General features: G+C 30.9%; 2 protein-coding genes across 4 annotated transcripts in view; one reads left to right on the forward strand and one right to left on the reverse strand.

Moving 5' to 3' along the window:
* The first annotated feature begins 3,619 nt into the window (after positions 1-3,619).
* Positions 3,620-7,428, forward strand: LOC100265371 (uncharacterized). Its single transcript, XM_002265508.5, has 7 exons — positions 3,620-3,759; positions 4,081-4,277; positions 5,116-5,198; positions 5,948-6,034; positions 6,313-6,461; positions 6,558-6,689; positions 6,908-7,428. The coding sequence occupies exons 2-7, from the start codon at positions 4,139-4,141 to the stop codon at positions 7,095-7,097; spliced, it is 780 nt and encodes a 259-aa protein (XP_002265544.2). The 5' UTR covers positions 3,620-3,759; positions 4,081-4,138; the 3' UTR covers positions 7,098-7,428.
* A 1,879-nt stretch (positions 7,429-9,307) lies between these two features.
* Positions 9,308-18,770, reverse strand: part of LOC100244799 (uncharacterized) — a 30,172-nt gene continuing 20,709 nt past the window's right edge. The window contains exons 1-9 of one of the 3 annotated variants that reach the window (XM_002263959.4): positions 18,029-18,259; positions 16,927-17,278; positions 16,756-16,789; positions 16,180-16,407; positions 15,003-15,092; positions 10,437-10,502; positions 10,258-10,349; positions 10,124-10,171; positions 9,308-9,682 (exon numbers count right to left, since the gene is read on the reverse strand). In XM_002263959.4, the coding sequence (XP_002263995.1) occupies positions 9,565-9,682; positions 10,124-10,171; positions 10,258-10,349; positions 10,437-10,502; positions 15,003-15,092; positions 16,180-16,407; positions 16,756-16,789; positions 16,927-17,249 (999 nt within the window). In that variant the 5' untranslated portion in view covers positions 17,250-17,278; positions 18,029-18,259 and the 3' untranslated portion in view covers positions 9,308-9,564. Of the gene's footprint in view, positions 9,683-10,123; positions 10,172-10,257; positions 10,350-10,436; positions 10,503-15,002; positions 15,093-16,179; positions 16,408-16,755; positions 16,790-16,926; positions 17,279-17,896; positions 17,922-18,028; positions 18,260-18,770 lie in introns of those variants that run through there. The other 2 variants (XM_019220097.2, XM_059739777.1) reach the window with 2 other exon arrangements.

Raw genomic sequence — 18,770 nt, forward strand, 5'->3', positions numbered from 1 at the left:
GCATGGTGGATCGTTGCCCAGGTATGTACCCATTTTCCCTCTAATCGCTGTCTATGCATGTCCCGATTCTCACATGTGCATGATCACTTTGAGTATTCATTGATTCCCTCATCAATTGTCATGATTGCTTCATTTTATTAGTAGAGACCCGACTTTAGGGACTTAGAAGGGTGTTACGGTCTTTACCGTATCTTCCCGATAAGTAACCTGACCCCCGAACCCGATCCGATTTTTCGTAAACCACCTTTTCCAAATAAGAAGTCATACTTAGAGTTTTTCTTTTTTATTTTGTTTACCCTTTAAAAATAAAACAAAAATAAGTGGCGACTCCAAGTCATTTTCTTAATCAATAAAAATCAAATTTTCGAATAAAATAAAAATCGAGCTCACCATCGAGTGAGAAACGCATTGAGCCGAAGTGCGGAGTCCATAGTAACATATTAATATTCATTAATAAAATTAGTCTTCCTTTTATTATCCTATATTAATTGACATTATTGGTCTTATGCATAATTTGAATGTATTAAGAGTTGTATAAAACATCAAAATCATAAATTATAGATTCTTTGTAGAGTGATGAATAATTTATAGTCGATTTATGAATTTAGACAATCCAACTAAAACTATAGTACACTACCTTTTAATGAAAATGCACACATCCCTTTCTATTAATAATTTTTTTTAATTATAAATGATTTTATTTTATTATATACTTTACATGTAATATAATTTTCGCTGGATAGACAGAAGAAATTCTTACTTTTTCTTTTATTTTCCATTTTACTGGCATGATGCAAACAGAGGCGAAGAAAGATAGTCTCGAAATTTTTATAATTGCGTATGGCAATTTAAAAAAGTAATTAGCAAAATATGGTATTCCAGAAAATTTTACAATATTGCCATTGACCGGGCCATGTAGACCAGCCATGGGATGAAAATATCCGGACTAATTTCCTAACTTTTTTGACCATTAAAATTCTTTTGCAACATGAATGAAGATGTTTTATTTTTCTTAAAATGTGATGATCTATAACTAATTTTCAGATTTGTGGTTTTAAAAGATCTCATGTCACCTTTTTTGAATTTATATTATTTTTTACCGGTCATAATTAAGAAACATAAACTTTGAGTATAAAAATAAATATTATTTTATATTAATTGAATTGAAAAAATTGTTCCTCTTAATATTGAAAATTAATTAATATTAATTAATTTTATAAATAAGATTTTTTTTTTAAATTTTTTTAATCTAGAAATGTTTTTTCAAATAAAATAATGGGTTCAATTTTAGGGAAAAGTAGATTTTAACTTACTAATTTGAAAAAATATATATAGAAAGTAGCTCAACTTTTATAAATCAATTTTATATAAAATTCATTTAAAAATATTTTAAAATGTACTTTTTTTTGTAAGTTATATAATTATTTTTTGAAATACCTTTTTACTTATTAGGTTATTAACAATATATATATATATATATATTATCATGAGAGCTATTTTGGAATCAATAAAATAAGAAATTTTACAAATTAAAATTACAATTAAAACTAAAAAGAGTTTTAAAATAAAATATTGATTTTCACTTCACTAAATCATATTAGTAGAAAATATAGTTGTGAGAAATAATTGGAAATACAATAAGAGTCAATATTTTATTTTTTAAATTTTTATAAGTTTTTTTTTGTTTTAATTGTATTTAATTTCTAAGTATTTTAATTTTAATTGTATTTTTAAGTTTTAAAATTTATTATTTTATTGTTGATGTTAACTAACAAAATCTTTATCAATTTTATTTTTTTAAAAAAAAGAGAAGATGAGAGTGTATTTATATAATATATGATATAAAATCATTATTAATTAGGAAATTAGAAATATTTTATTTATCACTTGGGATCTAAATAATTTTTCTAAAATGATTTATATCTCATATTATATAATAAAAATTTATAATATATTTATTTGTAAGATATTTTTATCAAATTAAAATGATAAATTAATTTTTTGATAATTTTATTTAATATTGTCAAGTAAAATAGTATCTTAGGTAATAATTATATAATTTATGAAAAAAATGCATATATTTAAAAGTATTTTTAGATGAGTTGATGTTCTTTTTTTTTATATATATATATTTTTCAAATTAGTGAGTTAAAACTCGGTTTTCCTTAAATTTTAAGATAAATGATAAATAATGTTAAATTTAAAATTTTACTTAATAAAATTAATGTAAAAACTTAAACAAAAGAAACAAATTTTCATTTTGAAGTTTATTTAATTATTCAAAAATTAATTTAATATAATCAAAATTAATAATTTTTTTCAAATTAAAATTAAAAACTCAAATGAAATAAAATCCAAAATGGTTTCATTTCATTTTTAAAACTTGAATTAAACACAATATAATTTAATTGAGAAAAAGATTAAATTTTTGAAACTTAAAAAATTTACGATCAAAATGACAATTTTATCCTCAAAATCTTAAATAGAGCAAAAGTAATCCCCTCCAACCATAAAGAGTATTTTAGGAAAGATATTAAAAATTAATATCACAATGAAATACACATTTTAGGAAAGGTATTGAAAAATAATATTAAAGTTAAATTTAAATTTATTAAAGTGATTTTAAATCAATTACTTTCATTTTTTTTCCCATTTATATATAAAAGTATTATAAAATATCTAATTGTGTTTGGTAAAATTTAATATTTATTACTTAATTACTTAAGTTAATTTTAAGTTAAATTATGTTTAAATTGACTTAAAATTTATTACTTAATACTTAAAATTATAAAATTATCATAAAATTTATTTTAAATCAATAAGTTGACATATATATATATATATATATATATATATATATATCCTCATAAATTATAATTAGAGTAAAAATGGTTGAATAATAATGAAAGTCATGAAATAGCAAAAGAGATCATGAATGAAGTTATGACAAATAAAGGCAAAAAAAGATAAAATGAAGATGTGGATATAAAAATAAGTTCGCCGTTTTTATTTATTATTTAAAATTATTTTTTATTTTAAATCATATCACTAAATTATGTTACAAAACATATTTAATTTACCTAATGATTTAAATTAAATTATTAAATTATTTTAAATTATTAAATTGTTTTACCAAACTGCCACTAAAACTAAGAATTTCCAAAAAAAACATTTTTTAATTTTTTTTTTTGAAAATAAAAACATCTTTATATTTATCTTTTTATCCAAATTATATCTTAAGCTAGAAAACCTCACTAACATTGTCCACATTTGATATATTTCTCCAAAATGTCTCTTTTAAAAGATGTTTTCCAAATTATATTTGTTTTGATAATTGTCTTTTTAGAACATAATTTCAAATAAAATAAGTTTTAGTCGTATAAAATGCAGTATGTTAACTTTCATGGAATGCAATACCATATTTTAGGAATTATTTTTTCAAATACCGTATTTTATTTTATTTTATTTTTAAAATTATTGTAATTAGTAAAAAATTCCTTATTTAATTAGATTTAATTTCATTCTTGAGATTTGAATTAAATATATTTATTTCCTTATTTTATTATTATTATTATTATTTTCATTTGAGATGAAAAAGTATTTGATAAGCTTTTATTATTTTTATTTTGTCTGAAAACAGTAACTCTATAGGCCCCTTAAGTTTTTAGGGTTTACATTTGGCCTCCTACGGAAACTTGGGGTAGGGCCCTCTTTCCTCGCTGTAGTTGCTCCGGTGACCGTCCGTGGCTCTCCTTTCAGGTAAAGCTCCAGTCCTTCTTGGCTCCGTCAGTGTTCGTCAGTGCTCTCCCTGTTTTCTTAGATTACCGGAAAGAAATGAATTCTAAATTTTGAATCGTCGATTTTTTTGTTTGTCCGAACCCTAGGAAACAAAATTCTCCACCATCTTGGCCCTAGTACAACTGTTTAGTCCAGTTGGAGTGCAATTTTCGATTTTCGTAAACACAAACGCACCTTAAACTCACGCAATTGAGTTTTCCTTCATGTTTTCCCCAATTTTCTTTGGGAACAAACATTGGGTGGTTGTAAAGCCGATAATTAAATAAATTTTGCATCTGATAGGTTCTGAGTTCTGGGGAAATCTGGTTGGGGCATTTTTTATTTACGTGGAGTTTTCCAAATGGATGAGTTGGAGCAATGGAGGATTCAGCTACAACAATGGTCCCGTCAAGGGGCAGAATGGTTTCATCAGATGCCCGAAACTCAATTATATGCGGCTATTGCTGTTGTGTTCGTCACAACCTTTTTTCTGTTATCAAGTAATTCCGCATTCCCTTGTATTCGTATTATTCTACAGTTTTTAATTCTAAATGTAGGTCGGGGTTTTCTGAACAATTGTTTCATATAGCAATAATTTCAATTTTAGGTTTTTGAACAGCTCGTTTGTGGGTGAATTTTGTGTTTCTGTTTTAATTATATCACATTTATGCGCATAAACGAACTGTCTTCATGTTATATTAAGGTCATTTGCTTATCAATCATTTTGAAGAGAAACAACTGTCACACTAGAGGTGAACTTCCATGTCATTCTAGAACTTGTCAACACATGCATTTGGTTATTTCAGATTTGTCCAAAGGAATGAAGAAAGTGCTGTGTGGTTTATTTAACTAGTAACTCGTGGCTTGTGTCATGTTTATCCATTAGCTGTTTTGAAACTGTAAATGCGTATTATGTTTATTAATTACCATATGAATGGAGATTGACATTGGATTGCACCTCCATACTTGAGAAAGATGTTTGATTGTATCCATTATTTGCACATGTTTATGGTTACATTAACAATATGTGCTATGAAATTATTTGATTATTATTGCATCAACCTTTTGGACCTCGTTTTCCCTTATGATAGTACTAGAGAGTCCATAAGCATTTCCAGGCTGGTGGAGAGTCTAAAGGGCTCAGCCATGAAAGGTTTCTTGGTTATCAAGGAAAAGAAAAAACATTTCCAGGCTGGGACATGTTCAAATATCTGTCCCAAAGCCTGGTGCTTGAGTTTGTAAGTAGTTGGTAGTTGTTATCTGATGCAAGGTCTTGGGATGAATAGTTCCTCTTAAGGAGAAACTGCATATATGTTTACTTCATATTTTACTTTGCAGTTCGCCTGTTCAAGCGCACAAAATCCAATACCGTTGTACTTACTGGGCTTAGTGGAAGTGGCAAAACTACTCTTTTCTACCAAGTAAGTGTTACCCTGATTGGTTATGTGACTGAAATGTGTCAGAAAATGTATTTGCTATGAAGAATTTTATATATGACATTTATTTTATTTATATATTAATTCCCAAGTCTGTTTTGGTAATATAAGTCAATTAGGGAAGAAGTTTTTTGGAAAGATATAAACCATTTGTTTGAGTGGGCTGATGGCAAGTTGAGCTCACAAAACACGCTATCCGGTCAGTACTCCTGAAATTGCCTTGGATCATATTCATTGCATCGGTTGAGAACTTAGAGTCTCATAAAGTTACCACTTTATCCATACAACACTTAACTTCTGCAGATGAGTATTGTTCTCATAGGAGAACTATTTGAATATAACATCTTGACGCTGCAGGAAACTCATAATCTGGGATATGTTGTCTAAATGATAGTTTGAGAATATGTTGTCTTATTTGCTCATTTTATATCTAGTTTTGCATAGTACTTTGTATATTCAATTAAATTGTTAGAAAATGTTGAGCCTTTTGGGAGATATTTAATATATCAATCAAGTTAAGGCCACACCAATTGGCTGCTACCTTTTCCCATTTCCAATATCTTCTTTAAAATTTTCAAATATTTGTCCATATGTTAATGGTATGAGTAGTCATTGTCTTCATGAAGAAAAATCTTCCTTCGAAAATTCACACTGCAAAAAGATTTTATGTATGCCTTGTGGACAGTAAGCTGACTATTATAACATATTTTGGACATTTTTTATGACTATGCCAGCTTCAAGATGGTTCGTCCCATCTGGGTACTGTGACATCAATGGATCCAAATGAGGGGACTTTTGTGCTACATTCGGAAATAGCAAAGGTAATATGTTTTATCTTGGTATGCTCAAATGGCCAGGGAGACAACACATCCATCTGTGCGTTATAATCTACTTTCATTTCTATCTTTTTAATGATTATTGTTTGGTTTCCCTATAAAATGAGTATATACCGACCTCCTTGTTCTGCAAACCTCTGATACTAAAAATGCAAAGGTCTCAGTACTTGCAACATTTTCCTCTCTTCTATCTTAATGTTGTTTATATATGGATTGTTAAATACAAACTTGATTGAAGTGAGTGCTCTTTCTATCCTTGACAGAAGGGTAAAATAAAGCCTGTTCATGTTGTTGATGTTCCTGGGCATTCTCGTCTTCGACCCAAACTGGATGAGTTCTTGCCTCAGGCAGCTGGGATAGTTTTTGTAGTGGATGCTTTGGAATTCTTACCTAACTGCCGAGCAGCTTCAGAGTATTTACTAGCCACAGTATATGGTTTTCACACATAGATACATAAATATGCTACTGCCATAATGGATTCTAATCATTGGTGTTTTATATGCAAAAGGTACCTGTATGATATTTTGACTAAGTCGAGTGTTGTCAAGAAGAAAATTCCAGTTCTCATCCTCTGCAACAAAACTGACAAAGTAACTGCTCATACCAAGGAATTCATCAGGAAACAACTGGAAAAGGAAATGTATGGCTTCAACTTACCCTATTTCTGGGTTTTGGCCTTTTGAATAACTGTCATCTCATTGATTATCCCGGCAAATAATTTGATGGAATGGGTAACGCCATGGGTGCTCCTTGATCATCATAATCTGTGTGATAGTGATTAGTCATGTTTAGTATTAGTACTCATTCTCTGCCATATAGATATTCTTGAATTTGTATGTTTTATCCTTTGTTTTACAGTGAGAAGTTCCGCGCATCAAGAAGTGCAATATCAGCAGCTGATGTTGTGAATGAATTTACTCTTGGGGTACCTGGAGAAGCCTTTGGATTTTCGCAATGCCATAACAAAGTCACAGTTGCAGATGCATCTGGTTTGACTGGGGAGATATCTCAGCTGGAAGAGTTTATTAGGGAATATGTAAAGCCGTAGTTGGATTTTCTGTCCAATCTCTCAGTTATTGATGTTTCCAAGGGATCTTCTGTACAATTTCGGGAATTTGTAATGTTTCTTCTCAGAGGGCTGATTTTATTTTCGTCACCTAGTCATTGAACGCATCCTCAAGGATGGTGCAGAAACAAATTCAACTTGCCAAACGCTAAAGGGCCACAAAGAGAAGTGGAGATATCCTTCTGTGGATATGAGCAGTGTGTTTTATTAACCTTAAATATTGATAAGGCCCAAATGCGAATGTCAAAATTCTATTTGGAGTTTCACGATATTGAAATACTGAAACTTTGAATTACCATTTTATCGTGGTAAATTTGATATCCAGGAACTTTCTAATCGCAGCATGATAAGGTTTTCAGTGTTCCTTTAGCATTTCTTGCTAAAGGAATGTTTGAATTGGTGGTGGGGTGAAGGGGAAAAGAAAAAGGGTGTTTTAGCCATTTCACATTTATGGTTTATTTCTTATAAAAACGAAAAAAAAATGGTGACGTGCGGATAGAATGAGTGGAATGTGCATTTAACAAAACTCAACTCCTACCTTCACTTCCCTTTCTTATTAGGATCCTGTAGGCATGGAGTGTGGAGATGTCCTTTTTTTTTTTTTTTTTTTTTAAATCTATAATTTAGAAAAATGCCATACCAATTTTTTTAATGATGTTATTTTTATCATATATAAATAATAAAAATTGAGCATAAATATAAATACTATTTTTTATTCAATAGAATAGGGATTTTAAAATTATTTTCTCTAACTTTTAAATTTTATCTTTGAAGATTAATTGCTCTTTGAAAATAAAAAAATAAATTTATATTTTTGCACTTTTTGTACTCTTTTCTAAGAACTGGTTTTCAAATTAATGAATAAAATGATTAAATTTTAAGATAAAGAATAAACACTTTAAAATTTAAAATTTTATTTACAAAATAATTCAATATACTCAAAACTAACACTGATTTTTTTTTTAAAAAAATGCTACATCGATTTTTATTAGGGTCACAAATAAAAAAAAAATCAAAAGAAATAAAATCCATAATGGTTTTATTTTATTTTATTTTTTAAAATTTTCAAAATTTTCTCATCGAGAGTTAAATACAATATGATTTAATTTATGAGAACATAGGAGATCTCTGTTAATCCTCCAATGCAGCAGCATGATGGGGTGAGAGTAGGAAACATAAGTGTGCTTGAGAGACTTGATAGTAGCCATTTTTCAATACAACATATTTCCAGAAACATGGTGTATAAATTTTTTAGTACTTCCAAATTTGTAAAGATAAATTTGATTTCAAATGCAGGAGTTTCTGTTTTTCCTTTCCTCGGTTGAAAAAGAAATGACATTGGAAACCGTTTTATATCCCCTCAACCTATGGTCTCAACAGTTATCAAGCAAATTAGCAAAATATCAAGGAAATGAGAGCAAAAGAACTTTGAAACCAAAAAGGAAAAAACTAATCAATCTTATATCTTAGAGGGATGTACTTTGGGATCTTTTCCTGTCGTATAACAAATAATATATGTACAAGTTTTTGGCAGGCATGTGTGGTAGAAGAATTAGTCCAAAAATTGTTTGTCCACCCTCCATTTCTAAATTCATCTCATCATAAAAATGAGACAAATTTAAAATTTTCTAATTTTAAATGGACCCCCACTTCATTTTTAAACTATCCTAATTTAGACCTTGTTTGGAATAGCCATATTGATATTGTTAAATATGAGAACTTTTGGCATAATCCAAAATAAGAAATGTCTTATTTGATAATTATTTTTGAAAACGGTTATTGGAATTAGTTCAATGATGTTTTGTTAAATAAACATCTCTTTAAGAATTTAAAATGTTTTTAATTTTTTAAAAATAATTTTTATATTTAATATTTTATTTTTAATCATTTTACATATTTGTATAATTATTTTTAAAAATAGTTTTAAAAAAACAAGTGAAAAAACTGAAAAAATTGGTTTTTGGCTTGTAAGAAATAGATTCAAACACCATCCTTAGACTCCACCTATAAGCTATAATCCCAAATGAGAATGGAAATTGTATTGCTTCATTTGTGTAGAGGCAAATATAGCATGGTATTGCACCATTGCAATTACTTAAATAGGACACAAAAATGAGCGACTGCCAGGAAAGAAGAGAAAAACATAACAAAAAGATGATCACAAGAATCCTAAAAGGCTATAAGAACGTATCTTGCATATGAAACATGATTAGGTTGCTGAGTTTTCATTTGAAATCTCTGGCAATAACTTCGATTATTGTAGAAATTTCTGACAATATACACACACTGCTCATAACTAAAAAGTTGTGGATTTACATCCTCATAAACAATGGTTATATGCATTTGATCAAGAGACCCACAAATCTATATTCCTTAATAGTAGCTCTCTCTTGAAGGAAAGGCCGCTTTTCAGCAACCTACCTAAAAATTACTTAAGTTCTGGGTGACCTCACCTCATGCCCTGATAAGACTCTGGAAATGACCTTGAAAGCAAGAAGTGTTTCATCCTAAATATTAAAGCACAGATGCCATAGCATAGGATATGCATCAACCCAACTCCAAAGTACCTGTAAAGTTCATGAATGGCAAGAAATGGGTCAGTTCATTCACAAGAGACTGAAATATATCTTGCTATGGTTATTTTATCTTCACTGATGATTAGAAAATGGCAACACCCACTTTTGAATAGAGTTTGCCACTATCTGAAAAGTCTAAAAAGGTGCAGGAGACTAATCTTATAGCCAGACTGAAGATCATTATAGACTTGTTTGAGAATACCAAAATCCCTAAAGTACTGCCAGTAGGTTGATTCAATTTTTATCCACCAAGAAGATATTGGAAAAATTGTATTCTTTTGAGAGATCTCAAATTCTGAAGGTATAGGTTGTAGATACAGGCCAATAACAGGTACAAATGGTTTGTTAATAATTTCCAGGTTGTTTATGTAGGAAACTGTACATACATTACCAACGTTACTAGGGAGTTGATAGTAATAACAAGTTACGTACCATGCAGGAGCATATGGGGATGACAAGTCAAGAAATGGATATGGCCACCTGTAAGAAAGGGTGTAAATATTATTAAGAAAATGAATAACTAGGTGTATTATGTATGCAAAAATGAAAAAAAATTGCCAACTTACCACATTGATTTACAAGCATGGATAATCCATTGGAAAATAACGAAAACAGATGTCCATAAAACAAAATATGCAATCCGAAACAAAGGGAACCTCTGAAAGGAGAAGATAATTCTAATTCAGTGTGAAGGAAATTGGACAAACAAAAAGGTAGTAAAACTATTGAGGAAGTAGAAGCTTACCATGCAATTCAAAATCATATCACCAATAAGGAAAACAGCATTTACTGAATGCATACAAACAATGAGCTGCAATAAAAGGAGCAAACACATTTTTAAATGACAACAAGATTCTTTTTAGCAATAGAACTTGGGTTATAAACAAAAGAAGAAAGATGATTGTAAGATATTCATAACCCCACTAGATCTCAACATTGTGCATATTTTGTGTGCCTGACTTGCTTATAGCCACAAAACACAAGACATCTGCAAATACTTAAAAAAAGTAACTGTGGCCTTTGAAAATGATAGTGAACAACGCACCATGTACAAGAAAAAGAGTTAATATGTCAGTCCGATATTGGCTAGGATATGTAGAACAGAACAGTATAATCCTGAAGAAATGTGACTTGCGGAGATGACTCTGAAGAAATTTTCTCCATTTTACCCATTTATTATGTTGTTTCCAGTTACTTAAAAAGGCCAATTCAATCAAGACACAAATTTGTAGGTAGAAAACAAGACTTGTATAGAAGTTTCAAATAATCTACAGCTTGAGAATTCAATAAATCTTTGATAGAAGCTTTAAAATATTCATTTTCTAAAAGAAATTAAATAAGTCCTTTTTTATTTTAAATTATTCAAAGATTAATAACATAAAGAGAAAACCTCCTCCCCTCCTCATCTTTACTTCCTAGCATGGTAGCAGAACCAGGTTTTGGAACCCTAGCTCCTAAATGCCCACCACTCTCTACAACTCCACTCACACCATCCTAGCCACTGCTTGCGAACTTAAAAGGTTAAAACCTATGATACCCACATCCTTCAACTTCACCCAATATACTTGTGTCGACATGACATGATATGGGTGTATGGGATTCTTGTCAAACACTCCTATTTTACTTCGAGAACAGTCGTTTGATTTTTTCATTGATATTTTTTATTCTTTCAACTTTCTTAGTAACAATTACATTAGAGAAAAAGAAGAGTTAGTTGAAAAATGAATTTTTGTAAGAATATTTAGGGATAAAGATGAAAACAAAAGCATTAGAAAGAAAAGATAGGAGCTTTTAAAAAGGATATCTACACTTCCATTTTATTTTTAATTGATTTTTCTTTTATTATACCTATCACAATACCCTTGCTTGTTTTTTGGATCATTATTAGCCGAGTCCCTGTATCCTTAAATATGAGTTGTGAAGGATCAAACACCTAGACACATACCCACATCTGAAACCAATACCTGAACCCATGCAATATAGGCTAAAATCCTACTCTTAGCTGCTGCAACCTGTTCCAGGGATCAAACATTATGTTCACTTTTGTCCAAATTGGATAGACACCATCCCAGCCACCACCACCATAACTATTTTTAGCCACAATTTGTCCCAAGGATCAAAAGTTTTGTTCACCATTGTTCAGATGGTTGGCCTTTAGATTTCTTGTTTTCATGTACTAGGTGACTTCATGTTTGCCTTTGTTATAGTGATTGCTGATTGAATAAATACTGCCTGTTGGTGTGTTTCATTTTAACTGTGTGTCTGCTAGTGACTGCCCTTCACTTCTTTTGTTATTCAAGTGAGTTTCTCCAATTTGGTATTTGTCCTAATCGACTTAAGACAATATTGTTATCCAAATTACTACCAAAAAATTGAATGGATCTAGGGACAAAGCTGTGAAAGTATTTCATAGGGCAAGGGGCAAGGTAAATTTTTTGTCTTAACAATTCTCCTCATGATTTAAAGGACAATGAAGAATGGTATAGGAACAATAATAATCCTAAACTGGCTGTGGAATAGCATAGAACCTCTTATTACAACTATTGTCATGTTTTGTGGCATTGCCAAACAGATTTGTGAAGCATTATAGGAAAGGTACTCTCAAGATAAAAATATTTTGAGTATTTGTAAACTTTATAATGTTTGTTTCTTTTTCTTGTTTCCTTTTTTTCTTTTTTTTTTGACTTTTGTACACAGGGTGGGATTTCTTTTAGTGAATACCAAGACAATTGCAAGATATGGGGACGGAACACAATGTGTGTCATTTTCTCACTAATGATATTTAATCTATTAGCAACATGAGAAATTCAAATTAGCTAAGTTTCTCAGCTGTCTACAGAACAAAATCCTCTTTGGCGATTACCCATCCTAGAAGTGTATACCATTGCCTTCAGTATGTTAGTTTGGGTTCTTTTGTGGAGCTCTCTCCTCATGGTAGTAAAGAGGTTGCGGCTCCAGCTACTTTGGTTGGGTCATATACGAGATGGATTTATTGGTTGATGCAAAAGCTAAAAGTCAAAGGAAGGACATTGAAGAGATCGAGAAGATAGATATTATGTACACTGTGGCAAGATCAATCATGTGTTAAAAAAATGCTACAATAAGTTTGAAAAACTTATCTAGGAATATATTACAAAGTGGAAGTGTCTATAGTTTCCTCTTCTAGTAATGATAGTGCTTCTATCCTCTACTTAAACTAGAAGAGTTAATTTGTCTTCTCAACCAGATAGTTCAACCAATGAATCAGCCATTCATTTCCACAAGTTGCTACTTTGGCTCACTCAGGCACTACCAGTACTTTCTTTTTCTCTACCTCACATTCTTACACCAAGGATTGTAGATTACGCCATGTCTCATGTTTCTAGTAAGTCTTCCATTTTTTCTACCTTTGTTAATTTATTTATACACTATATTATCCTTGTCAATAAGTCTAAATCCCAGTAATGGGAGAAGGAGGTGCATCTTCTTTGCCAAACTTCTCAGTATCCTCTGTGATATATGTTCCTAATTTTCCTGTGACCCTTTTATCTATAAGCAACTTAACCAAGTGTCTTAATTGTTTTGTAACCTCTTACCTTCTTCCTTTCCTAGTATCTAGGATCTCTTGTTGAAGAAGACAGTTGGATGAAAGCATGAAGTTAATGAAGTTTATAAATTTGTAGTCCCACTTATAACTTCATTTCCTTTACATATTTCTGTTCCAATCATGCAATGGCCTTGCTGATTGAATCATCCTCTTGGCACATTCTTCAGCCTAAGGTCCTAAGGGTATACCAATTTTATCATACTCAAAGTCAGAGTGTCAAGCTTTTTAGTTAGGCAAATATCACATACCTATTTTTCTTGGTAGAGTCAAGAAAAGTCTAGTCCTTTTCATCTTGTCCGTTCAAAACTTTGGGGTCCATGTCATGTCTGAATGTTTTAAAATTTAAGGATCACTTCCGTTTTGTTGATGATTATTCCAAATCAGTTGATTGTATTTGCCAAGAGACAAATTAAAAGTTCCTTCTATATGGTAAAAGTTAGATGTGAAGCTTTTGAGTTAGAGGCAATATCACATGCTGTTTTTTCTTGGTAGAGTCAATAAAACAGTTCTAGAACTTTTTAACTTGTTCATTTAAATCTTGGGGGTCCATATTTTGTCCAAATATTTTATAGTTTAAGCATCTTTTAAGTTTTGTTGATAATTATTCCAAAATCACTTAATTGTATTTGCTACGAGACAAATTAGAAATTCCCTCAGTTTTTCAGTTTTTCTTCAAGGAAATAGATTCAGTTTGGTGTCTATTCAATTATTTTGTTCAGTAATGCTTTGTAGTTTTTACATTTTATTGTTAAGTTTTGTGAGACTAATGAGATTATTCATCAGACATATTACTCTTACACCATTCAAAATGGAATGGCAGAGAGGGAAAAAAGAGATTTTGTGGAATTTATCTATTTACTTCTTTTTCATATGCAGGTTTCAAAAAGGTTTCGAGAAGATGCTGCCCTGATGGGTTGTTTTCTATTAATTGTGTCCCATTGAGTCAGTGGTAATAACTCCTTCTATTCAGATACATGTGCTTTCGGCATAACGAGTCAGTAGGTTCAGATAAGTTTCCTACTTGAGCCACAAAGAGCATCATCCTTGAGCATTCCACATCTCAAAAGGTAACAAATATTGCAAGTAACCCTATGTTTTGTGAATGCACTAAACATTGTCATTTCATTCAAGATGTACTGATGAAAGATTATGTGGTTAATGGGATTACTTTTTATGAAGGATTATGTAGGCATTGAAAATTTTTATACTCCATCTTGAGGAGTAATGAAGTTTATAAATGAGGGGATTATTGTACTTTTAGTAATAAGGTTATCATGACTCATGAGAGTGCAGCGTATATATTTTGCCGCATCTCTATTTTTCAGAAGATTAATCAAATATAGAGAACATCACCTCACCTCTTCTTCTTTCACCTTTTCTAACAAAGGTTTTGTTGTATTTGTGATAGAGGTTTAATATTTCCAAGTTTTATTGTGCTTATTTAATTTTTCTCGGCCGATGTAGCTCAGAATTATGACTCAATAATAAGAAACTGGAACAAAGAAACCAAACAAGCCAATGGGATTAAAGAATTTATGCTTACAAAGGTTTTCTCAACAAAACCTTTGTTAGAAAAGGTGAAAGAAGAAGAGGTTTAATATTTCCAAGTTTTATTGTGCTTATTTAATTTTTCTCGGCCGATGAAGCTCAGAATTATGACTCAATAATAAGAAACTGGAACAAAGAAACAAAACAAGCCAATGGGATTAAAGAATTTATGCTTACAAAGTTCAGCTTGAAACTTTTGCCAGTAAGAAATGGAACTAGAATAAGCCAAAAGACAAGATCAGTGAGCATCACAGCACCTGCGCACATCTGTTCACCAAAGAAAAAAAAAGCCAATGACAAAGAAAATTTTCAACATTTTGCCTTCTTAAGTATTGAAACCAACCACCCAGTAACAAAATTATACTCTTAATGTCTAATTTCATTTCAACACCAAAAGGAAATGGAGAATCTTTAGCGAAAATACAATCAAAACTATCAATTCAGCAATAAAAAATCAGGATGTGTATGAGCAATATAAGAGATGAGAGTATGACTGCAAGAAAAGGTTTAGCAGTCATAAGGTTAATATAATCAATCACAGGCACTGATGTTTATCCGCACTCTATCAAGTTTATCCATATTTCATAGGTTTGGTGTTGCAATGCCCCTTGGTCCAAGGCTCCAAGCACTTCAATATCTTCAAATGGAAGTTCGTCAAAATTTAATGGTCTACCAGTAACTATGAGTGCTTGGTTTTTGTAACTCATAAAAGCTAGCAAGATTGAGACATTAGTTGTAAGTCAAATTTTGAAATGCAAACATACACCAACATATCAACCCTGTTATAGCCTACAATAAAACCTAGTTATATGATTGTGCTTAACGAACTACATGGTTTTGCATTAGGAGGCATAGAAATTTATATGGTTTTATCCTTCTATAGTTTGCCAAAATGTAATTCTTTGCTAAGTTAGATTTATCTGGAATTCAAATTGCAATATTAAATATGAAGAATGAGTGTTCATGGAACTTATTTTTTTCATGAAAATGTTATAAAGTTCATTATTTGAGCAAATTAAAATTTTGTGCATCCGCATTTTTTTTTTGCTTTTTGCCTTTCATGTAATATACAAAAATAGAGATTTATAAACAACATAAAACACAACTTGGTTCAGTTAATGAGAAGGGTCCAGCTCTCTGGCCTCACTGATCTCCATCAACATCTGTTGTACTATAAAGAAGAGAAAAATGAACCAATTACTAACTTGGGTTTCCAAATGTATGAGATCAAGCATACAGAATACAGTAATTCATAAGCAAATATTGGGAAATGAAAAAGAAACCAGGGAGCAAAGAAATTTTCATTTGTTGTTTTCCCATAAAACTGGCATCTTATTATTGGGAGAAAGTTTACCTGAAAGATAATCTGAAATGCGTAAATCCACATTCTGGCAGTTTTCCGAACATGAGATTGCTCATAGGTACCAAAGTTCTTGGACATGTTGGATGTATTAGCATTTTCCCTGAGTGTGGGAGCTATGTAGGAACCTTGCTCTGCATCCCAACCCTCATAATCAACCCTATCAATACCAGCTTTATTGCGATATTGGCGATATCCCCAAATGGAGCAAGAAGTTCCGAGCTACAAATTGAGGATGAGAGCATAAGCAACATCTACAAAAATAATTGAGGTACACTGAAAACTTGAAAATTAAGGAACCAGTATACAACAAAAAATCCATCCAAAATAAGAAAATTGAGAAATAAATCAACTCTTATTTTGGGACTCAACACACCTCTGGGCAACAGAATAACAATTAATTCCTATTTAACATCTATGAACAAGAAGATTTAAATAGGAAAAAAAAAATCAAGTTGCTTGAGTCCATAGAATAAAACAAAGGACAAATTCCAATATCTCTATCAAATTTTACACTACAATACATAGATAGATTCAGCCCAGAAGGCTGTAACAGTTAAAAGATTATACCGCAAAATAGATGGTGACCAATGCAAACGTCCACCTGTTCAGAAGAAGAAAACAGAAAAGAAAAACACCATTTACTTCATAAGAAATTTCTCCAAACCGGGATTTGTTCGATGAGCACATCATTTCCACCTTATGAGTATAGAGATGAACCAATAAAGGTAGATAACTTACTGAGTATAAAAGTAAAATATACCACCTCCATCAATTACGATGTTGGCAGTGAGCAATGTGAATAGAGTAATAAAAGCAATCATTCGATAACCAAGAAGCCAACCAGGATGGATTTCTTTCAGACATGTTCTCCAAGTTTCATCCTCATACAGAGACCCTGCTGTTTCTTTCTGATTTTCTCTTCTCCTGGCTTTTGTTTTGTTGAAACCTTCATATTTCCATACTAATATTGATGCTACAATCATCATTGATAAGAGCCAAATTGCACAGAGGAAGAACCTCCAGTTCAACCAATAACTTAAGGAGGTTGTATCGTCAGCCATGATTGGCTGCCAGGAATGCTTTGAGGATCCTGTCAAGAAATTCATGGTGTTAGTTCTACTTGCTGAACTGGTCAATCCATTTTCAGGAAAATCACTGATTCATGTCCACATCCTTCTTCCGGAAGGAAAAGTGAAATACTGTATTGGCTTTACTTTAATCAAATACAGACAATTTGCAAATGAATGATGTGTCAGAAAAGGTGTATGGAAAATGTTCACAGTTCTGAAAAAGATTTAAAAAGAAAAAAAGAGCAAGAAAAAGGAAAATCTTTCAAACAATATGCATATGGCTTTTTTGTTTACAAAGGACACTGGCAGGCTTGTCAATGACAGGAAAAACAGAACCCTAACCATCACCACAAACGAATTTCCGCCGGATGAAAGCATCTAGTTATAGTCAAAACACCGAATCCAAGGGAAGTCTTAGAGGAATAACCCTAAATATCAAATTATCAAAAAAAAAAAAAACAGCTGCAAAATATGGAATTATATTGAAATCATATATAGAACCTCCCACAAAAATGAAATAACGGGAGTCAACACACTGAACAAACCAAAAAAAATTATCGAACAAGAAGAAAGAAGTATCAATAAATAGTAATTGGGAGAGGAACCCATATCTCAAAATCCCATCACAGCCACCATACACGAAAGTACAGCTCGCTTATGGACTCAACCCTTTCCAATTCCCGTAAGACCCGTCAATTCCAAGGGGAAAGAAAGGGTGTGTGAGAATGTTTACGGTTCATAATGAATTGTATGAGCGAGAATTGAATTACCTTTTCAAATGAGATGCTGTGGTTGGAGGAATGAAGATTGAGCGTAGAACCCTTTACCCCTGTTCTACTTCTATGCGATAGAAAGAGGAATTACTTTATTTGTTTTTCCTGTTTTTGCTTTGAATTAGGAGGGAGTCCAGTTTGCCGAGAATTTCATTAAAACGCGTATCCAGTAAGGACTCGTTTGTTAGCAGTTAGCACCCGATTTCTTTGAATTTACTGCCCATCCAAAAAGCAGGATGTTCTCGAATTTTGATTTATATTAATTTACCTGTTTTTATATGATTAAAATTCAATATTTTATCTCACAATGCTTAAATCATGAATTTATAATAGTATAAAAAAATTAATTATAATTCATTCTTACCTTTCCCTTTAATTTTCTACTCTAAAAATCAATAATTTTATCATTACCATTTTTGACAAAATAATTTTTTTTTATAGAAACTATACAAATGGAAAGATATTCTTATATAAAAAATAAAAATTTAATTTTTTTAAAAAAAATTCTTATTTCAATTATTATTTTATCATGGAAGGTCTACAATTTTATTTTTTTTAAATAATATTTTAATCCCATTTAACTTTGACACAAATAATTTTTACTAATATCTCTTTAGAATTATAAAATAAAAGAGATAAAGATACAGAATTTACCCCTAAAGAAATTCTATCTATTAGGGAAAGAAATTTCTAAAACTTTTGATCAAATCGATTCCTTTTAAAAAAGAAATTTTGGGAT

Source organism: Vitis vinifera, chromosome 1 (genome assembly GCF_030704535.1).
Source record: "Vitis vinifera cultivar Pinot Noir 40024 chromosome 1, ASM3070453v1".
Lineage (NCBI taxonomy): Eukaryota > Viridiplantae > Streptophyta > Magnoliopsida > Vitales > Vitaceae > Vitis > Vitis vinifera.